At 50.9% G+C, this 19,145-nt stretch overlaps 3 protein-coding genes across 3 annotated transcripts; 2 read left to right on the forward strand and 1 right to left on the reverse strand.

The window, feature by feature from the left end:
- Positions 1-589: 589 nt before the first annotated feature.
- ARL10 (ADP ribosylation factor like GTPase 10) lies at positions 590-10,135 on the forward strand. Its single transcript, XM_007169726.2, has 4 exons — positions 590-1,047; positions 1,669-1,870; positions 4,399-4,574; positions 6,600-10,135. Exons 1-4 carry the CDS (start codon positions 865-867, stop codon positions 6,771-6,773), a joined length of 735 nt encoding a protein of 244 aa, XP_007169788.1. The 5' UTR covers positions 590-864; the 3' UTR covers positions 6,774-10,135.
- Positions 10,136-11,972: 1,837 nt separating this feature from the next.
- On the reverse strand, positions 11,973-16,608 carry NOP16 (NOP16 nucleolar protein). The gene is made up of 5 exons (XM_007169727.3): positions 16,398-16,608; positions 16,199-16,307; positions 14,958-15,027; positions 13,016-13,122; positions 11,973-12,264 (listed from the first exon to the last, which is right to left on the reverse strand). The coding sequence occupies exons 1-5, from the start codon at positions 16,502-16,504 to the stop codon at positions 12,121-12,123; spliced, it is 537 nt and encodes a 178-aa protein (XP_007169789.1). The 5' UTR covers positions 16,505-16,608; the 3' UTR covers positions 11,973-12,120.
- Positions 16,609-16,732: 124 nt separating this feature from the next.
- Positions 16,733-17,697, forward strand: HIGD2A (HIG1 hypoxia inducible domain family member 2A). Its single transcript, XM_007169728.2, has 2 exons — positions 16,733-16,940; positions 17,280-17,697. Exons 1-2 carry the CDS (start codon positions 16,787-16,789, stop codon positions 17,444-17,446), a joined length of 321 nt encoding a protein of 106 aa, XP_007169790.2. The 5' UTR covers positions 16,733-16,786; the 3' UTR covers positions 17,447-17,697.
- Positions 17,698-19,145: the final 1,448 nt, after the last annotated feature.

Consider the following 19,145-nt stretch of genomic DNA (forward strand, 5'->3'; position numbering starts at 1 on the left):
AGAGGAAACAGGAGAGATCTGAGCATACCGGGGGGTGACTAGGAAAAAGTCCAGAGTCCTCCCTGGTGTATAAGATGGCTTGAGGTGGTTTACAGTAAAAATATACCCATTCACCCCACAGTTCCTCACAGGGTCCTCCTCTTAAGTACCCCAGGCCCGTTTCTCCTGCTTTTCCTCCTTGTGTTACATCTGGAAACTTTGGCAGTCACTGGGGGTCACGGGGGACAAAGTGGTCAGGTCTAAACAGACTCCTGGACCTGCCTGCTTCATCAGGATGCCAAGAGACCGCAAGAGAGCAGAACCCCTGGGAAGCAGGCAGCAGCCAAGGCAGGGTAGAGAGTACTAACAGTCAGGGACCTGGGTTCCAGTCCTGCTTCTGCACTCCATAACCTGCCATCCCATAGAATTCCTCTCCGAACTCTTGAGGGATCTAGGAAACAGATCGCCTGGGTTTGAATGCAGGCTTCACCAAAGCACTATGGTGTGACTTGGGCCTCGGCTTCCCTTCTAAGAGGCACTGTTTTAAGGGGTAACCTAAAACAGCTGTGAGCTAACCCCTTGGCACACAGCAAGTGCTCGGTAGATGCCAGTATCACCGCCTCTTGTCCTACCCAGGCACAGCCTCTGACTCCACACCGCACCTCGCAGAGTGGGCGGGAGGTCCCTGCGCTCCAGCCCGCGCCCCCACTCCAGCCGCCAGGGCGCGGGCGGCCTGTCGCGACAGCGGCGGTGCATTGTGGGGCTTGTAGTGCGGGGCTTGGTTGGGTGGGTGGGCGCGGCCGAGGCAGTTCGCAGCGGGGCCATCTTCTGCAGGCCGGCTGGCTCGGCCTGTGCAGCCGGCATCCGTGCCCCTCGCCCGGCCCGATGGCGCCGCGGCCGCTAAGCTCCTTGGTGCTGGCGCTGGGTGGCGCGGCGGCCGTGCTCGGTTCGGTGATCTTCATCCTCTGGAAGACCTACTTCGGCCGCGGACGGGAGCGGCGCTGGGACGGAGGCGAAGCCTGGTGGGGCACGGAGCCTGCCCGCCTTCCGGAGTGGGACGAATGGGACGTGAGTACCTGAAGGGGATCTGCGTCTCCGCGCGCGCAGCCGAGGGGTGTGACCGCCGCCCTGCGGGGCGGAAGCTTGACGCCGCAGGCCTCGCGCGGGTGGGCGCGCGTCGGGCGGCCGGGAGTCCCGGAACCGAGGAACGGGTGGGCGTTTGGGGGAGTGTGCTATGCTGCGCCGCCGTAGGCCTAGGGCTTCCTCCGGGGAGCCGGAGCCCGTCGGGCCAGCGCCGGGCCCAGCCCGCGCCCGCCCGGCGCCTGCGCAGTGCGCGCGGGCCGGGGGATGCCGGGAGAGGCCCTCCGCCCCCTCACCGGGCCCGCGCGGTTCATTTGCGCGTTATCCCGACTCGGTGGTTCCTTCCGCTGTGGGATGTGGGGATTGTCAGTCTGAGGAGGCTGACGCTCCGCGAGGGGTAGGAATTTGCTCGAGGTCACTCAGGAAAAACCTGAAGAACGGGTCTTGGGATTCAGGACTCCATAGGCTCCGCTCGTCCCTTTGCACCAGAGCGGGCCTGGCTGCCCCTTAACGGCGTCAGGGCGGGGATGGGCGCTTTGGGCCTTCGGTCTTCCCTGGGGAAGGGTGAGGCGGGAGGGTGCCGACCGCAGCCTGACCCGTGCCCCACAGCCCGAGGACGAGGCGGACGAGGAGCCGGCGCTGGAGGAGTTGGAGCAGCGCGAGGTGCTGGTGCTGGGGCTGGATGGCTCTGGGAAGAGCACGTTCCTGCGCGTGCTGGCCGGGAAGCCACCGCTGGAAGGCCACATCCCCACCTGGGGCTTCAACTCCGTGCGGCTGCCCACAAAGGACTTCGAGGTGGACCTGCTGGAGAGTGAGCAGACCTTCCCCCCCGCCCCCCCCCCCACACACTCCCGCTGTCTCCCCATCATCTCAGCTGAATCCAAGCCGTGGCTTTTTATCTAAGCAGGACACGCCCCTGTAGAAAGTCCTTCCCACGCCTCCCTGCGACACAGGATATAGTCCAAGCTCTATACTCTGGCTTGGTCGCCCCCTGTCCCTCACCCTTACTGCAGCCCACATGCCTAACACTGAGATACTAACAACTAAAGTTTCCAGTATGCCAAGCCCTTGACAGAGATCACTTTAAAAACCCTCCCAACAACTCCATAAAACCGGAAACAGTTACCACCTTCATTATAGGCCCAGAAAGTAAAATAATTTATCCAAGCTCACGCAGCTTGCCGGTCAGCTAATGCAGACTATCTGGCTCTGGGCTCTCGATGTTAAGCACCATGTACAGTGCTTGTTTCTGAAGGGTGCTTGCTGTTTTCTTTCTAATCTTCTGTGCTTTGCATGCACTGTTCCCCGAGTCCGGAAAGCCCTTCTTCCCTTGTTAAACTGCTGTTCATCCTTCAAGATTTAGGTCAAACATGATATCCCTCTGAAGCCTTCTCTGACCCCCAGGCTAGGTTAAGAGCTCCTCCTTCTGCTGCAGTGTTTGCCACATACCACCCTGTGTCCCTGACTAGGCATCTGGGGCACCCATAAATCTGATCCAGCTCTGGCCCCTAGGGCCCAGCCCCAATCAGGTACCTGGGAGAGCTTGCTGACTGAGTGATCAGAGAGGGTCTGAGCATCCTTCTGCCCTCAGTGTTAGGCCTCTGTGCCAGGGACACAGAAAATTCAAGTGGGGGTTCTGCACTTGAGGCCCACTCTGTCTGGCAGAGACAGTATCCCCCTCCCTCCACCTTGGAAGAAGGGGTTTGGTGTTTTCATGTTACCCAGGGGTCTGCCCTGTTAACATCCCAGGCTCAGTAAGGTCACCCAACCTGGATTCAAACCCAGATCTCCCATTCAAGTCCCGGGGCTTTCCCCTCCCACAGCACTCACTTCACTGTGGTCTCCTACAGCCCGTGGCCTGGAGCCCAGCTGAGAGTGAGCACTCTGTGCATTTTTGATGACTTTTCCCTTCCCCCCACCTCCTATACCCATTTTATTAGCTAGTTCTGTCAGCTTTATCCTCCAATTGAGTCTGCGTCTGTTCACTTCTCCCCACCTCCATCTCTGCCTAATTGGTCCAAGCCATGGTCACCTGTCAGGACTACAACAGTCTCCTTGCTGGTCTTCCTGCTTCCACTTCTGTCCTCAATGTTGGACAGCGGTATCTTTCAGAAACCCATATCAGATCATGTCATTCTTGCTTAAAATGCTTAAGGGGCTCCCCACAGACTCACTGTGGCTTTACAGGCCCTGTGTGGTCCAGCCCTGGGCAGCCTTGCTGGTCATGGCTTCCTCCTCTCCCCTTCTGGTGGCGCCTCAGCCTTCTGTTTCTCGAACACATGGATCTTGCTCTGCCCACTGCCTATAATGCTTTTCTCTGCCTCATCTCATGACTAGCTCCTTCTCGTCATCCCGGACTCAGTTCACATGCTGCCTCCTTAGACCACCTTCCCAGACCAACCAGTCCAAAGCCACCAGCACATACAACCACCCCACCCTGCCCCTTTCACTTTTTCTGTTTTACTTCCTTCCTTTGTGGAATGTGTTTATGTGTTACTGCTGTGTTGTTTCTGGTTACGGAGGGAGCTCCTTGAGAGCAGGGCCCCTGCCTGCCTTGCTCACCTCTGTATCTCCAGCACCCAGATCAGTGCTTGGCACCTAGTAAGCACTCAGTATATACTTGTTGAGTGCCTGCTATGTGCCAGGCATTGTGCTGAGGGCTTTGGGGGGATCCAGAGATAAATAGCTCTAACTCTCAAAGAGCTTAGAGCCCACAAGTGTCAGAAGTATAACCAGAAACACTAGGATGCAGGATGACCAGTGGGGACTTTGCAGAGGGACAGAGGGGAACAGGAATAACCCAGGTTGGGGGTGCTACTTGGGCAGCCACTTGGTGGCACTGTTGAGTATGGTGTTTCCAAGGAAAGAAAATGGGGCGACTAGACTGAACAAGAGAAGCCGAATGGAGAATGGCTGTGCACAGGCAGGGCAGGGAGTCCTGGCTGCTGACCACAGCCGCCACTGACCCAGGAGGAAGCTAGGATTTGTGAGGAGGCAAGGCAGCCCAGGAGAAAGAACCAGAGAGTACTATTTATTGAGCATATACTATACACCAGTCCTGTGAAAGGTGCATTGCATGTGGTACCTTTGGGTTCTGCTGCAACCTGTTAGGTAAGTTCAGTGAGGAGGAGACTGATGCCCAGAGGTAGCGACCTGCGCAGGGAGACCTAGCTGTCAGAGCTGGAGCTAAACCCAGGTCTGATTGGCTCTGGAACCTGTGGACTTTCCCTTGCTCCTGGCCAGTGGAGCCTTGGAAGGCAGGAAGTGGGGTGGGGTCAGGTTATATGTAGAGAGCCAGGGCCCAGGGAGGCTCTGAGCTGGCCCCTGGCCTCTCCTCAGTCGGTGGCAGCCAGAATCTGCGCTTCTACTGGAAGGAGTTTGTGAATGAAGTGGACGTGCTGGTGTTCATGGTGGACTCGGCTGACCGGCTGCGGTTGCCCTGGGCCCGACAGGAGCTGCACAAGCTACTGGACAAGGACCCTGACCTGCCTGTCGTCATCGTGGCCAACAAGCAGGTGAGAACCATGGGAGGCTGGCTCAGGCCAGGCGGGCTTGATCCACAGATGCCTGGGCAGGGGCAGGGAGCACTGGAGAGGTATTCGGGCCCAGGCCCATGACCTGCAACGCTTAGCTGAGAAACTGTCCCCCACCTCTGCTACCTGTACTCTTTCCTCATTCCTAATCCTCATCCCCTCTCTGCCTTCCTCTTTGCCTGTCATTTGTCATCCTAGAGAAATGAGAAAAATTATTATTAAGTGTCCACTATTTCCCAGGCGTGGTTTCAAATAACATTTCATATTATGCTTCTGTTCACCCTACAAGATACGGGATATTCTTTCCATTTTACAGATGGGGAATCTGAAGCTCAGAGAAATTTTGTACACCTTGAAAATAGTAAAGTTGGAATGTCTAACTCCAAAACCTGCACCTTTTCCACTCTTCTATGTCCATATGATTTCTGACTCTAGATCAGAGAGCTACAGCTAGGAAGTGATAAGAAGTTGAACAGATTAAATAATAATAAGAACTAACATTTATTGTGTGCTTACAGCGTGCTAAGCACCCGGTAATCATGACCTCACTTGTCTTACAAAAACCCCACTTTAGGCCTTGCTGTTAGCCCAGAGTTACAGCTGGTATGTGGCAAAGCCAGGAGTTGAGCTTAGATCTTCCTCAAAGTTCCTGCTCTTCACTCTACCTCTCCTGGCCCAGCAACTCTCGGCATCGCACACTTAAGATGCCATTCTCTGCCACAGTATAGAGTCCTGTCATATTTCATGTGGCCTGTGCCCATGGTCCTGATAGCTGTGGGGCATGTTTCCAGCCTGGCTTGGAGAGAGGCTGTCCATCTTTGACCTCAGGTTCCCCCTGCCTATTAGGAAATACTTGACAGTCATTTATAAATAGGGTAACCATATGTCCTGGTCTGCCTGGGACAGCCCCCATTTATGCCTGTGGCTCTTGTATAACTATTAATAGTACCTACTTTGAGTCTCTGAAGTACCCCAGTTTGACATGGGGAGGGGGAAGGGTAAGCTGGGACAAAGTGAGAGAGTAGCAATGACATATAGTATACCAAATGTAAAATAGATAGCTAGTGGGAAGCAGCCACATAGCACAGGGAGATCAGCTCAGTGCTTTGTGTCCACCTAGAGGCATGGGATAGGGAGGGTGAGAGGGAGACGCAAGAGGGAGGGGATATGGGGATATATGTATACATATAGCTGATTCACTTTGTTATACAGCAGAAACTAACACAACATTGTAAAGCAATTAGACTCCAATAAAGACGTTAAAATAAATAAATTAATTAATTAAAATAAAAAGAAGTACCCCAGTTTGGACAGTAAATCACATCATCATCTTGTATATAAACTATAATTTATAGTGATTTTGAACCTACAGGAAATAACACCTGAGGTCCCAGCACTCTATGAATTGCTCCAAGAAGAATCATTTTAATCTTGGGCCAGGCTTGAAATTAAAATGTACCATCACCAGCCATGTTGTGTAGTGGCTTCTTTTTCTCGTCACTGGGTTTCTAGAAGTCTAGGGAAGGTAAGGCCCTTGTCTGGAAGTGACCCTACTGTAAGATCTCTCCACCATTAAGTTTAGGAAACTGAGCTAGGGTTCCTATAAAGGTTATAAACTTGGTCATCAAGCCAACCTGAGTTTGAAACCTGGCTCTGCCACTTATCACTGTTTCATTGGCTAAATGACTTCACCTCCCTGAGCTGATTTCCTCATCAGTTAAGTGTGGACTGTGAGAATTAAGTAAGATTAAGTGCCTATCACAATGCCTGACTTAGAGGAAGTGCTCTTTCTTAGCACAGTGGCTGCGGGTAAGAATGACGGGGTGGAAAGAGATTGATACCAAGGAAAGTCAGAGATGAGGAAGAGAGTTTAGACCAAGTGGCCGTGAGAGAACTTAGGCCCCAGTGTTCCCCCAGGGAGCCGAAGAACAGTTTATTTCATAGATGACAAGGGTGGGTTGTTGGGAAACACTGTCAGTCCCTCCTGACATCTCTGTTTCATCCCAGGACCTGAGCGAGGCCATGAGTGTGGTGGAGCTGCAGCAGGAGCTGGGCCTTCAGGCTGTCGACAACCAGCGGGAAGTCTTCCTCTTGGCAGCCAGCATTGCCCCTGCAGGAGCCGGCTTTGAAAATCCTGGCACCGTGCACATCTGGAGACTGCTCCTGGAGCTTCTCTCCTAGGCTGGTACCCACCTGCTCACCAGCCAGCCCTGGGACCCCAGTTCTGCTCCTCCTGCTGCTTCATCCCCAGCCGGGGCCTGGGGCACAGGCTATGTGGCAGCACTTCCCTTCTCCCCTCCTCGCCCTCTCAAGAGCAGGGCCTGGGCAGGCCAGGAACCATATGGAAGCCTTCCTGGTGAGCTAGCCATGAGGCTGAAGCAGGGAGGCGGGTGAGGCTGAGGAGAGAACGGTGTCTTGCCCATTCTGGGCTGGGAGTGAATCCCACTTTCACCAGGGAAGGCAGCCTCGTCCTCTGACCTGTACAGTGAGCTGCTCAGCAGGCTTAGTTCTCCCCGCCCTGTAGATCCCAGTGGTTGAGGACCGGTGTAGGTGTCCAAAGTATGCCCAGTCTAGACCATTCCCTCCTGGTGACTTAACACCCCTCTAATGTGGGCAGGTTCTGGGCGGTACACTGTGAGCTCAGACCCCGACTCCTGCATTATCCTCCAACCCCAGCTGGCTCATGGCCTTGTGCAATCCTCCCTCTCTGGCCCCAGGGCCATCCTTTTTAAAGAGAAGTGATTTCTATGTTTTTTTTCTAACTTGGAGATGTATTTCCCAGCCATGAAGATAAGAAGCTCAAGGACGAACCTAGAGATCCTAGCAAGGAGCTTTCTGAAACCTCCCTGCTTCCCCGAGGTTGAGGCCTGGCCCACCAGCCTCTTGACTACAGAGTAAGTGGTATTCACCCGCTAATCAGAAAAATTGAAAGCTTCCCCCAGCCCCCCACCCCACCAAAATCTGGAGACAGAAGCTGCTGCTCTTACACTAACTGTGCCAGTGCCCATGTTTACATAAGTCTGGGGAAGGAAGGAGCCTGCCTGTGCCCCTGGGAAGAAGACTGTCAGCGGAGCAGGATGTTGACCTCCAAACTGCATTTAATTATTTATTTATTTATAAAAGGAACAGGCCAAAGTTTAGGCTCTGTTTCTAGGTGCTGTTATTAAAACCCCAGAAGATTGTCATGGAAAATTTGGATCTTTGAGGAAAATAACTGGAATCATGAATGACAGTGTGGTAAGCTACATGCGTCATTGGAGACAGAGCTCGCACTCCCCTGACCCTCTGTGGCTGTAATTGATGTCATAATACTTCACGATGATCCATATGAACTTGAACTCCACCACTTGGCCCAGCAGTCAAAGGGACACAAACTGTGTAGGTAACATGACTCTGGGAGAGGCAATTTCATCATAGTTATCCAAATAAAAAGAAATGAGAATTAGCAGACCAACCAACAGGGTAGCCTTGGGTACATCACTCAGCCTTTCTAGACCTGCTGATTGCCCAGCTAAGGCAAAGTTGGACAGAATTTCTGCTGTCCTCTCCAGTACACATTCCATAATTCTCCTGTTTCCAGTGATCAGCCAGTTTAAGGACTGTCTCTGTACTGACACTTCTCTTTAGTGCAGGCAAAAGAAGGAGTCTTTTGTCAGGGGCCACTGAACTGTCACCTCCACAAATGGGCCTTTTTTTCAAGGAGATATCCAACTCAGTTTGCTTTTTAATTGAGAATAGAGATTATGTGCCTTTGTTTCATTTGACATTTACTCAGTGTGCTGCAGTTCCGTGCTGTGGCCGGTGCAAGAGGGGCAGGCCAGGAAGGTGGGCTGTAGGTGTCTCAGAATAGAATCACTTTCTTTGAAATTCTGATTAACTTTCTGCTTTAAGAAGTGATTTGACTGATTTTATTAAATGTTTCGGGAATGAGTTGGGTTTTAGAGTAGCCTTTGAAGCTCTGCTGACGCTTTTCATTTCGCCATTAGAAGGTTGAGAGGCTTTACTTCTCTGTTCTATGAACTCCACCTCGTCCTCTAGTACTTAAAAGTTACCTTTGGAGCCAGCATTGTTGAGGGGGGCACCCTTTTCTACTAATTAAGATCTGCCTTTGGTCTAATGAGTATCACTATGTAGTACAGTTTTTAAAGTGCCCACTGTGGGGAGGTGAACTTGAGTAGAGTTTAACTATGTGTACTTCAGCAACTTTCAAAGACCACTCTCAGAACTGACAGGTCCCAGTGGCACACCAGAAGACACCACTGAGGAGCACTGAAGGCCCAGGGTGCCACCCCCTGGTGCTTGCACAGAGTGTATAGACGTCCTGTTGGCCTGTGGCGGTGCCTCGCGTGCGGAGCTGCTGGCCTGTCCTGGCTGGGTGGCAAACAGTACTCATCTGCTCCAGTTCCTACCAGGACCAGATTGGGCAAAGTGGGGGAAAGGCCTTTCTTAAGAACAGCTAACTGCCTGGCCTTGTGGTGCTCTTACCTAGTTGTTCCTGAATGTGACTTTGGTTCTGGAGCTCAGATGACTGCTTTAGGGAACCAGTCATTACCTGGAGCTGTTCATCTCAAAGTGAGGTTCCTGACTAGTCTGGGTGATGCTGTGTTCCCCCTACTGCCCTGACTCTACCTGAGCTTGGGAATAGGGAGTGAATGGCTGGGCAGCTCTCATATTCTAATGAAGACCATACAGTGCCCACTTCACATGGGAAGGAAGTTTCTGCACCTACTTGCTGGTTGAACCTGTGCCTGGATCACTTACCCTGGCTCTAGGGGCTTCTGTTCTTAAGAGTTACTTAAATGAAACCATGGCTTCTGACCTGCTGCTATCCCTCTGAAGAGAGGCCAGCCTGGCCCAGAGCTTGGACATGTGGATGGTCTAGGCAAGAGGGATCCTGAGGCTGCTGGGACCATCACCTTGGACTGGCCACCTATTCTAAGAAGCCTCCTCTGGCACTTCTTGGCGCCCAGAACTGCCCATTGCAGGCTTGCGCTGACACGTTGGTATCCAGCTCTAAGGACTGGGGAGGAGGTAAAGTTGGTCCATGATGGCCTCCTGATCCTCCGCAGAGAAATGCTAATGAAAAATCTCACAACTCTAGCCTGTCTGTCTGAATGAAACCCCAGGTTCTCCAGAAAAATGTTTACACTTGCCTTTGGGAATCATTTTGTTCGTATGCTAGTTTAGTAGCAACTGCCAGCATCTCGAACCAGCTGCTAAAACTTGCCTGTGGTTTCCATCGTCGTCCTCTTCCTGCCCCAGACCTCATACCTGGGCAGTCTGAGCAGCCTGCCTCTCACCTTTGCTGTGTGCTCCCACATCCTCTAAGTCCTTTCTAGTAACTGAAAAGGGGAGCCTCCAAGTTTTCCCGCTGCCTCCAGGAGGTGGGCCCATTAAGGGACAAGGGGAAGATTGCCATCAAAGATTTGAAGTAAAGGAGCCTTGCTGTCCCAGCCCGTGCCCTGTGAACACGGACCCACGAACTGCATAAAACGGAGTGTGGTGGCTGTTTTGAGGTATACAATAAACGCCAAAAATTCGGATATGGTTTCACATAAATTCTGATTTTGAGGAACGTGTGCTTGGTGCTTATAGTTCCAGTGAGGGGCAGCTCTGGAGGGTGGTCCCAGAACACTTCCTGTGACACAGCGTGTCAAACAGCAAGTTCCAGTCCCCTAGCCCTTCAGTCCACGTGGGGGTGGGGGGTTAAGGAACATCAGCTTTGGCCTAATTTAGTACTTTTGGGGAGGAGCCCAAACCCTTTCTTGGGAGGAGTTCTAGCTGTCGGGGCCAGAGCTAGGCGTGGAAATGGGAGCGAGAACGTCTTTTGAGTGCCTCCACGCCAGAGGTCAGAATGCAGGCGGCGCCATTCCACAAGCATTCCCCCAGTACCTGCCTTGGGCTCGGCTCTGGGATTCCCAGACAAGGTCCCTGCACTCAAGCCCAGTCTGGTAGAGAACGTCAACCAGACTAAAAAGTAGTTATGACTGTGATAGGCACTGCTACAGGAAGTCTGGGGCATGGGAACTCCAGCCTGGGGGTAGAGGAAGGTGGTATGGAAGGTTTCCTAAAGTTGGCACCTGAACTGGGTGAAGAAACAAGGTTGAGGGCCCAGCCTGGTCAAAGGCATGAATTTGGAATGCTGTGAAGGGCAGAAGTTAGGAGGCCAAATCACGAAGGCCCCCCAGGAGCTCTGCTGCAGACTCAAATCATAAAGGCTGTGCTCGAGGTGTTCACAATGGCCAGTCACTGCTGGAGTCTAGCAGGCCGGATCTGATGGGGGGTGGTTTCTGTCTAGTTTCCAGCCTGCCTTAGTGGTGTGGGACGGGTGGGCTGCCTTCAGGGTCCAAAGAGAAGGTCAGCAAGAGAAAGTCTAGGCTTAGTCATCGTGCAGACTTGACTTCAAACCCCACGTTAACGCCTCTCAAGCCTGTTTCCTTTCCTGCAACATGAAGATACCACACAACCTTACAGGGTTTTATGTGAAATGTTCTATGTAAAAACATAAGCCCTTCTTTTCAAGAGCAGTGAGGAGAGACAAATTTTACGTGCTTTAAGGAGAAAGCTTAGGAGCAGAGGTTTTCTGTATTATTAATAGCTGAGGATAACGTATCAAGACAAGAAAATGCCCAGCACCCACCCCACAGCTTGTCTGTGATCCTGCTAGATACCAGTCGTGCCACCGAATTAGGCAGGCCTGGCCCCAAGGAATGGCCATGCAGTGTGTAGCCCAGTGCTTGGCACACAGCACAGTGGTATTCAGCAGTCCCCAGATGGTCTCAGAAAGCAGGTTTGGGGGCCTCAGACTCCCTTCAGGAAAGACAAGTAGCAAAGGCAGGTCACTTGAAGACAGACCAGGAGGCAGCTATACAGCTCCTTACCCTCTGGCACTTGAGCCACAGCTGGCCTCAGACCAGGGCCATGGAGAACCGGTCCACCAGCCCCCAGCCTGGGGTGAGGCAAGCACTGGAAGCCCCTCCCAAGGAGCCCAGGGTTCCCAGCAGGCTTCTGTAGAAGCGTTAGTGGAACTGCTATGCAGGAAACCAAGGCAGAGCAGTGGAACCAGAACAGGGGAGAAGAGGAGGGAGGCTGTGCCTAGAAGGGCATGTGAATATGGAGCAAAAAGGGCTGAATGGCCTCTTTACCTTGGCTGAGTAGGTTTTTGCAGGGGCAGCCCCAGGGCTTGGCTGGGAGGGGCAAATGCAAAACCATCAGAGAAGTAAAATACTGTATTTTATTGTACACAGACTACATTCAAACAAACCACCCACTCTGAAAACAGCAGGTTCTGGCTTTTCTCAGAGACTCCAGAAGAACATAAATTGAAGCCTCTGGGAGACAGTGCCTTCCCCAAAGGGAAGTGTGAGAGATTTTGTGTGTGTGTGTGTGTATGTGTGTGCTGTAACCTTCTGATTCCATTGGGTTTGGCTAGCCTCATCTGTAGCTGCACACCTCTCCTTGCCTTAAACCCTGGCTCCAGCTTCTCTGGTCCAGGAGGAAGTCTCAACCTGGGGCAGGTGTAAACCAGTCACTCAACCTCCATCTTATTCTTCTGCAAAGAATCGACAAAGGCTTGCCACTCTGCTGGGTAAAAACGCTTATAGACGTTGATCTTATTCCGAATCTGTTTTGGGGTATCTTGATAGTAATTCTTCTCATCCCGGGCCATAGCCTAAGAAGGGAGAAGGGCCACTTGAAGAAGGCTGGACAGGCAAGGTTCAAATCCTAGCCCTGAGTTGGGCAAGCTACTTCCCATCCCTGAGGTTCAGATTCCTCACCTCAAAACCCATAGTGTATGTGGGGAAATGCCCTCAGGGACTAGGCAGGAGCTGGGACCAGCTGAGTAGCTCATTCTCCATCCATCGCCAACTGATCCCACCTGGGCACGGGGGTTCATTGTACCCAGATCTTTCAATTTTTCGGAGAAGCCAAAAATAAGGACTTTTATTTGAAACCTCCGATAATTAAAATGGCAACTACAGTTAACCCTTGAACAACACAGATGTGAACTGCATGGGTCGACTTATACACGGATATTTTCCAGTAGTAAATACTACAGCACTACATGGTCCATGGTTGGTTGAATCCCTAGATGCGAGGAACCACAGACTTGGAGGACCAACTATAAATATAGACAGATTAACTCTCAAGTTGTTCAAGGGTCACCTGTAGTTCAAGTTGATTAATAAAAATACCATGCAAGCAAAACATATCAATGAGTGTGATATGAACCACAGGCCACTCAGTCTATCCAATTATAAGCATTCTGTCAATGGCATCCATTTCTTAGGGTCTCTCTTTCCTCTCTGTTTCCACTCAGTCTCAGGAAACAGGCAATAAGCAAGCATATCAGACCCTGAATGGTCCAGGGTACCTTCCCAAAGGGCCCAAGTGGTTCCTCCTGCCAGGCCTAAGCCACTCACCTTATAGTCCTCCCCATGGTTCTCCACCATGTAGCAAACATAGTCAATGAGATCCCGAGATAGCGTATTTCCTTTCTTTTCTGGAAGGCTGGCTTCTGCCTCCAGGTCTGGGTTGAGAGAAGCCGAGAGACAGGGAATGAGGCTTTACTTCCTGCACAAGTTGAGCTGCTCAGTCAATCCCAAGCCACAAGAGTTGCTACACCAACCATCTGATGAGCTTTTCCATCTGCAAATTCAGTGCTAGAAACTTCTTTTTAGGCCCTCAGGTCCCAGACTCTGTCTATGGCACAAGCATCTATCAGTATGGCAATGAACTGAAAGGCAAGTCACCGCTCTTTGGGTCTCAGATGGGTGAAAGAAAGGCACCAAACTAAAAATCTCTACTTAGTGCCAGGTCCTGGGGACAGAGATGAAGATGCATTGCCTGTCCACAGGACAGGGCTCCCTTCCAGCTCCAAAACTCTCTGAGAACCTCTTGAAAAGTTAGTAACAATACGTGAAATGGAAAGGTGTGAATAAATGAGAACTCGAGCTCTAAGAACTAGGGCCTGAGGCACCTCTCTGCTCCATGTGAGGGGAAAAGCCAAGCTCCAATAATGGCCTCACACCTAAAATAGCTAGGTAAATACTCCCCCATTCCTCATCTATGAAGGGAGAAAAATAGCTACCTCATGGAAATGAGGTAGTCAAATCTTATCCGGGGTTAGGTGCTAAAATTGCTTATAGTCAAAATTATCTTTGACTTGGTTGCCATGGGTTGTGGGGAGGGGAGAACAGGGCATTATTGTTTAATGAGTAAGGAGTTTCAGTCGTGCAAGATGAAAGTTCTGGAGTTCTGTTGCAAGACAATGTGAATATACTTAACACTACTGAGCTATACATTTTAAAATGATTAAGATGGTAAATTTTATGTGCTTTTTAACCACAATTAAAATTTTTTTTAATTAAAGAATTGAAAGTAAAATTTTTTAAGATTAGCTTTGACTGCAGAGAGTACACACGATTTTGTATATACAGTCCTGTGCAGTCAGTAACTCTTACAAGAATCATTAAAATAAACTACAGACAGGAACTCACAGAATTCTATATCAAATGTCTGGTCATTCAGATACTTTAAACTTTAGGAGAACTGTTAAATATCACAGACAGGAAAGAGGAAGGATGGGTAGAATATTCCAGAGTATTCCTGCTTCCCTGCAGAATTTACCCTCTTCTGTTTTTTTTTTTTTTTTTTAAATTAATTTATTTATTTTTGGCTGTGTTGGGTCTTCCGTTTCTGTGCGAGGGCTTTCTCTAGTTGTGGCAAGCGGGGGCTCTTCATCGCAAAGCGGGGGCCACTCTTCATCGCGGTGCGCGGGCCTCACTATCGCGGCCTCTCGTGTTGCGGAGCACAGGCTCCAGACGCGCAGGCTCAGTAATTGTGGCTCACGGGCCCAGTTGCTCCGCGGCATGTGGGATCTTCCCAGACCAGGGCTCGAACCCGTGTGCCCTGCATTGGCAGGCAGATTCCTAACCACTGCGCCACCAGGGAAGCCCCCCTCTTCTGTTTTAATATTCAGTCTCTATAGCCTTAATATACATAAAATTGGATTTATCACTGGAAAGATTACATGGTGGAATCTTTAAAAAAATCTGTTCATCCTTAATCTCATAAGAAGCTGAATGTGTGCCTGAGACTTACCGTTTTCTCTTCTATCCTCTCAGGCACTAGTTACATCCTCCCTGAACATCTCTGACCTCCCTTCACACACTGGAGCTTAGCCAGTAGACTGAAAATGTCTCAGCCGGAACACAGTCCTAACTCTGCAAGCTGAGCCCTAGACCAGCTCACTTCTTCCCTCTGAACCTCAGTTTCTCCATCTGTAAAATGAGAACATCTGAGGGTCCTTTCCAGCTCTAACTGAGCAGGATGGTGACCTGGAGGAATGTGGCCCACACCCACCATTGAGCACATAGGGCTTCCGCATGAGCTCCTTAGGCCTCTCCTCCACGTCCACTTCCAGGGCCTTTACCTGCAGAGAACAGAGACCGTGAGACCAGTAGACACAGGAAAAGATCCTGGATGAGGGGAAATTCTAAAGGCTCCTGCCCGTCCCAACACAACTGCATTACCCACAAGGATCCCTCCACAAAGGCAAGAATAGATGACAAAAAGAACTAATGCCCTGGAAGCTTCGTGGTTCCCAAGAGGCTCAAGTAAGCAATTCATCTTTCTGTGCCTAACTATAAAATGGGCATAATACCCCTTGCCTGCCTCACTTAACTGTGCGGTTAGCAAATGAAACAATGCACGTGAAAGCACTTTATACTTTACAATGAGGAAGAGATGTCAGACATCTTCTCTTATGCAGAGGAGCAAGCTGACGGTGCTTGGCTATAGCTTCATAATTGTTCAAGAAACAGTAGTGCCATTTTCTTCTGGCATGAAGGGATAAAAAGAAACATGCCTGAAGGCAATGGGACAAATCCAATCAGCAAGCCCATTCATTAGGTTAACTATTTATTGAGCACTAGTCACATCCTAGGCACCACAGGATTTAGTAGTGAATGGAACACAGATTCTTGTCCCCAGGAGATTATGTTGGGGGAAAGAGGCACAGACAATAAACAAATATACAATATAATATACCATCAAGTATTTACAAGTGCCAATGAATTAAAATAAAGCAGGAAATAAGTTACTGAGTGAAAAGGGGTGCTATTTTTGAGAGCGGTCCAGAAAAAGAATTATTCTGGAGAAATTAGCCCTGGGAAAAACTACCCCTAGGGAAGCCTCAGACCAAGGACGATTGGATAACTGAGGAAAGGTGTAAGGAACAATAAGTAAAGATTCCAAACTCCTTATTAGGAAAGTTAAGGGCAGAAAAAGATAAATTCTGGAAAATATGGCTGAGATGCCAAGGGACCCAAACAGTTTAATTTCAGAGGAAAAAAAGTAAGTGCAGAAGGAAAGGGGAAGCTCCAACCCAGGTCCAATGTGTGCTGGGGGAGGGAGTATGAAGGGACCCTCAACCACAGTCAGTACAGCCTGGCCGAGTTGGCTGTGGGGAAGTCGCAAACCCAGGAAGGGAGTGAGGGAGGTAATAGGATTAAGTTCTGAAACCCAGCTAAGTATGGCGGGGGTGGGGGGCGGGGGGAAGCTGCAGGTGGAGGGCAAGGGCCGGGACCCTACCACGTCACTACCTTTCTCTTAAGAAGGGGCACTGCCCTGTTGGGGTCCATAGCCAAACCCATATCGGCCAGGTTCTGCCGCACCGATTTGGTCTGGTCCCAGGCATGTCGGATGTGGGAGCTACGGGAAAAGAGAGGGCGATCGCGTAACCATAATCTCGCCGGCTGTCCCGCCCGAGGCCCCCTACCTTCTGAACCTTGGTCCCCTCACCATTCGATCCGCGGCGCTGCCTTCCGTCGAGCATTCCGGTTCAGACGCTTCCGGTTAACATTATAACCGAACTTCTGCCTCCGAGTCTTCCCCTTGGCTTTAGGCATCGCGCTGACCCCAGCACGGGTAACTCAGACTCGGGGCCTCTCACTCCAAGTACCTCGTGTAGCGACTCCTTCCGGCTAGTGATCGCGTGGTTCCGCAGGCTTTGGGGAAATGTAGTCCTCCTCGCAGCGACAGCCGACTGATTACTACGACTCCCAGAGTGCCATGAGGGATTACACCTGCGTACAACACTGAGCAAAGTCCTTTTCCCCGCCTTCTTTGATGACCTCATCAGGAGGCGGGGTTTAGCGTCCGGATTTTCTCCTACGGCTGTAGCCTAAAACATGGCGACTCCTCGCCCTGTCACTCCGGAGGCACCCTTTGAACCATCGCAGCCCCCAGTCATTGAGGGCTTTAGCCCCAGTGTATACAGCACTTCGGAAAGCTTCAAGGAAAAGTTTCTTCGCAAGACCCGCGAGAACCCAATGGTACCCATAGGTAAGCAAGCGGGCGCTAAAGGTACTGTAGACCAAGAAGACAGTGATATAGAGGGGAATGAAATCGGGGAGGACCGGGGACGCCAGGTGGGGACCGGAATGAGAGTGGACCAGAGATGCAGCGAAGGGGCTGGGCGGTGATTGGAGCAGGAGCTGGACGGGATGGGGCGCTGAGATGGGGCCGATTCTGACTCGAAGGACCCCCGCTTCGGCCAGCCCCTCCCACCTCAGCTCCACCCCATACCCCCCCTCTCCTCAGCTGCTGTTTAGAGATTTTGACCCTGGGGGCGGGAGCCCAAAGCGGGGAGGGTGCTTCCCACCTGCTTTGTCGCCTCTTCAGGCTGCCTGGGCACAGCGGCCGCCCTTACCTACGGCCTCTACTGCTTCCACCGGGGTCAGAGCCAGCGCTCCCAGCTCATGATGCGCACTCGAATCGCCGCCCAGGGCTTCACGGTCGTAGCCATCTTGATGGGTCTGGCTGCCTCCACTCTGAAATCTCGACCCTGAGTCGGTGGCCTGGCCTTGAAAGCTCCGCGGAGATCGTTCCCAGCTCCAGGAGCAACCACCGGTCCTGCCACTGGCATTATTCCCTCATCTCCCCTGACAAGCCCCTGTATCAGTGGGGGCAGAAGTGGCCAATTGTGTAACCGACAGATTTTTTTCAGAAATCTCAGGTTCGGTTCAGTTTGAGTGTTGCATACTTCTAGTTGTGCTGCACCTTCTCCACTCCCTACGTAATAAACTCTGATCCACTTGTAGTTTGGTGAATTCATTCCCAGTCTCACCCCCATGGTTTTTGGTCTTTGGTTTTAGGAGAAAACAGACTAAAGACTGCAGGGACTCTTAGAATTCCAATAGTCTACTGATTCTTAAACTTTCCTGGTAAGAATCACCCTGGGGTACTTATTAAAAGTAGAGAGTCTCTACAGTGATGTTATACGAAAAAAAACCAAAAAACAAAAAACTGATCTTTCCAACAGTTTTCAAACTTTCAGTAGAAAACCTTCCTTCATACGAGGGCTGCCATGGTTCTGTCAGAGGCAGGGGGCTCTGCCCTCCACTTCTACTCCTGACCCCAATCCCACCTCCTGAGAGCACCTAAGGCTCCACTGATCTAGACCATCTCAGCTTGGTTCTTGATGCATTTTACGGACCAGGAAACTGAGGCTTAGAGAAGCAGCCTGGTGTAACAGAAAGAGCATAAAGCATAATCCCAAAGCTTGCCAGTGGTTTGTGGCAGCACCTAGTGTTTTATGGCTAAGGAAAAAAGGAGGCTGGGGACCTGAGCAAACTCTAGAAAGAGGCAACTCATGAGTTTCTCATTCATGTAAAGTCTCAAACAGGTGTTCCTGGTCTGCAGTCAGCCCTAAAGTGTTGATTCGGATTCAGGTTCCTTCTGTCCGTGACTCCATCAGTTTCAACACCAGCTGAATGACTTAGGCCAGCTAAGTTTCTTGCCCCCACCATGGTCTTTCAGCTGTAAGACAGAGATTATAAATGTAAAGCAGTACATTGTGGTGACCCTTGGCCTCCACAAGGAACAGATATGAAGTGGTGAGGACTATGGCACTTCTAGAGAGGATGGCCACTATTTTGAACTGTTGGTGTTGTGGGCCCCCCACAAAAAAAAGATTAGTTGAAGTCCTAACCCCAGTACCGCAGAATGTGAGGGAATAGGGTCTTTTCAGAGGTAACCAAGTTAAAATGAGGTCAGTAGGGTGGGTCCTAATCCAATATGACTGGTGACCTTATACATGGACACAGTGACAGACACGTATAGAGAGCAGGCGACGTGAAGATGAACTCAGGATTGTAGTAATGCTTGTACAAGGCAAGGAACACCCAGGAACACAGATCCTTCCCTAGTGCCTTTAGAGGGATCATGGCCCTGCTGACACCATGATTTCAGACTTATGACTTCCAGAACAGTGAGACAATAAATTTCTGTTGTTCTAAACCAGACGCTGTGGTATTTTGTTATGGCAGCTCTGGGAAACTAATACGGTTGGCAATTAAATATTTTTAAACATTGTTCAGATCACAATGGCTTGAACATAACCTGTTTGCAACTCTGTTGAAGGGGAAGGTGTTGTCACTGATTGTTTCTCCCAAATCCACAAAAGAGCACAGCTGAAAGAGGGAGAGGGTCCTGACCAATCCCAAGGAAGGGCTGTGGCAGAGGCTACCTTCACCAGCCCCTCACCCA

The sequence above is a fragment of the Balaenoptera acutorostrata genome, chromosome 2 (genome assembly GCF_949987535.1).
Source record: "Balaenoptera acutorostrata chromosome 2, mBalAcu1.1, whole genome shotgun sequence".
Lineage (NCBI taxonomy): Eukaryota > Metazoa > Chordata > Mammalia > Artiodactyla > Balaenopteridae > Balaenoptera > Balaenoptera acutorostrata.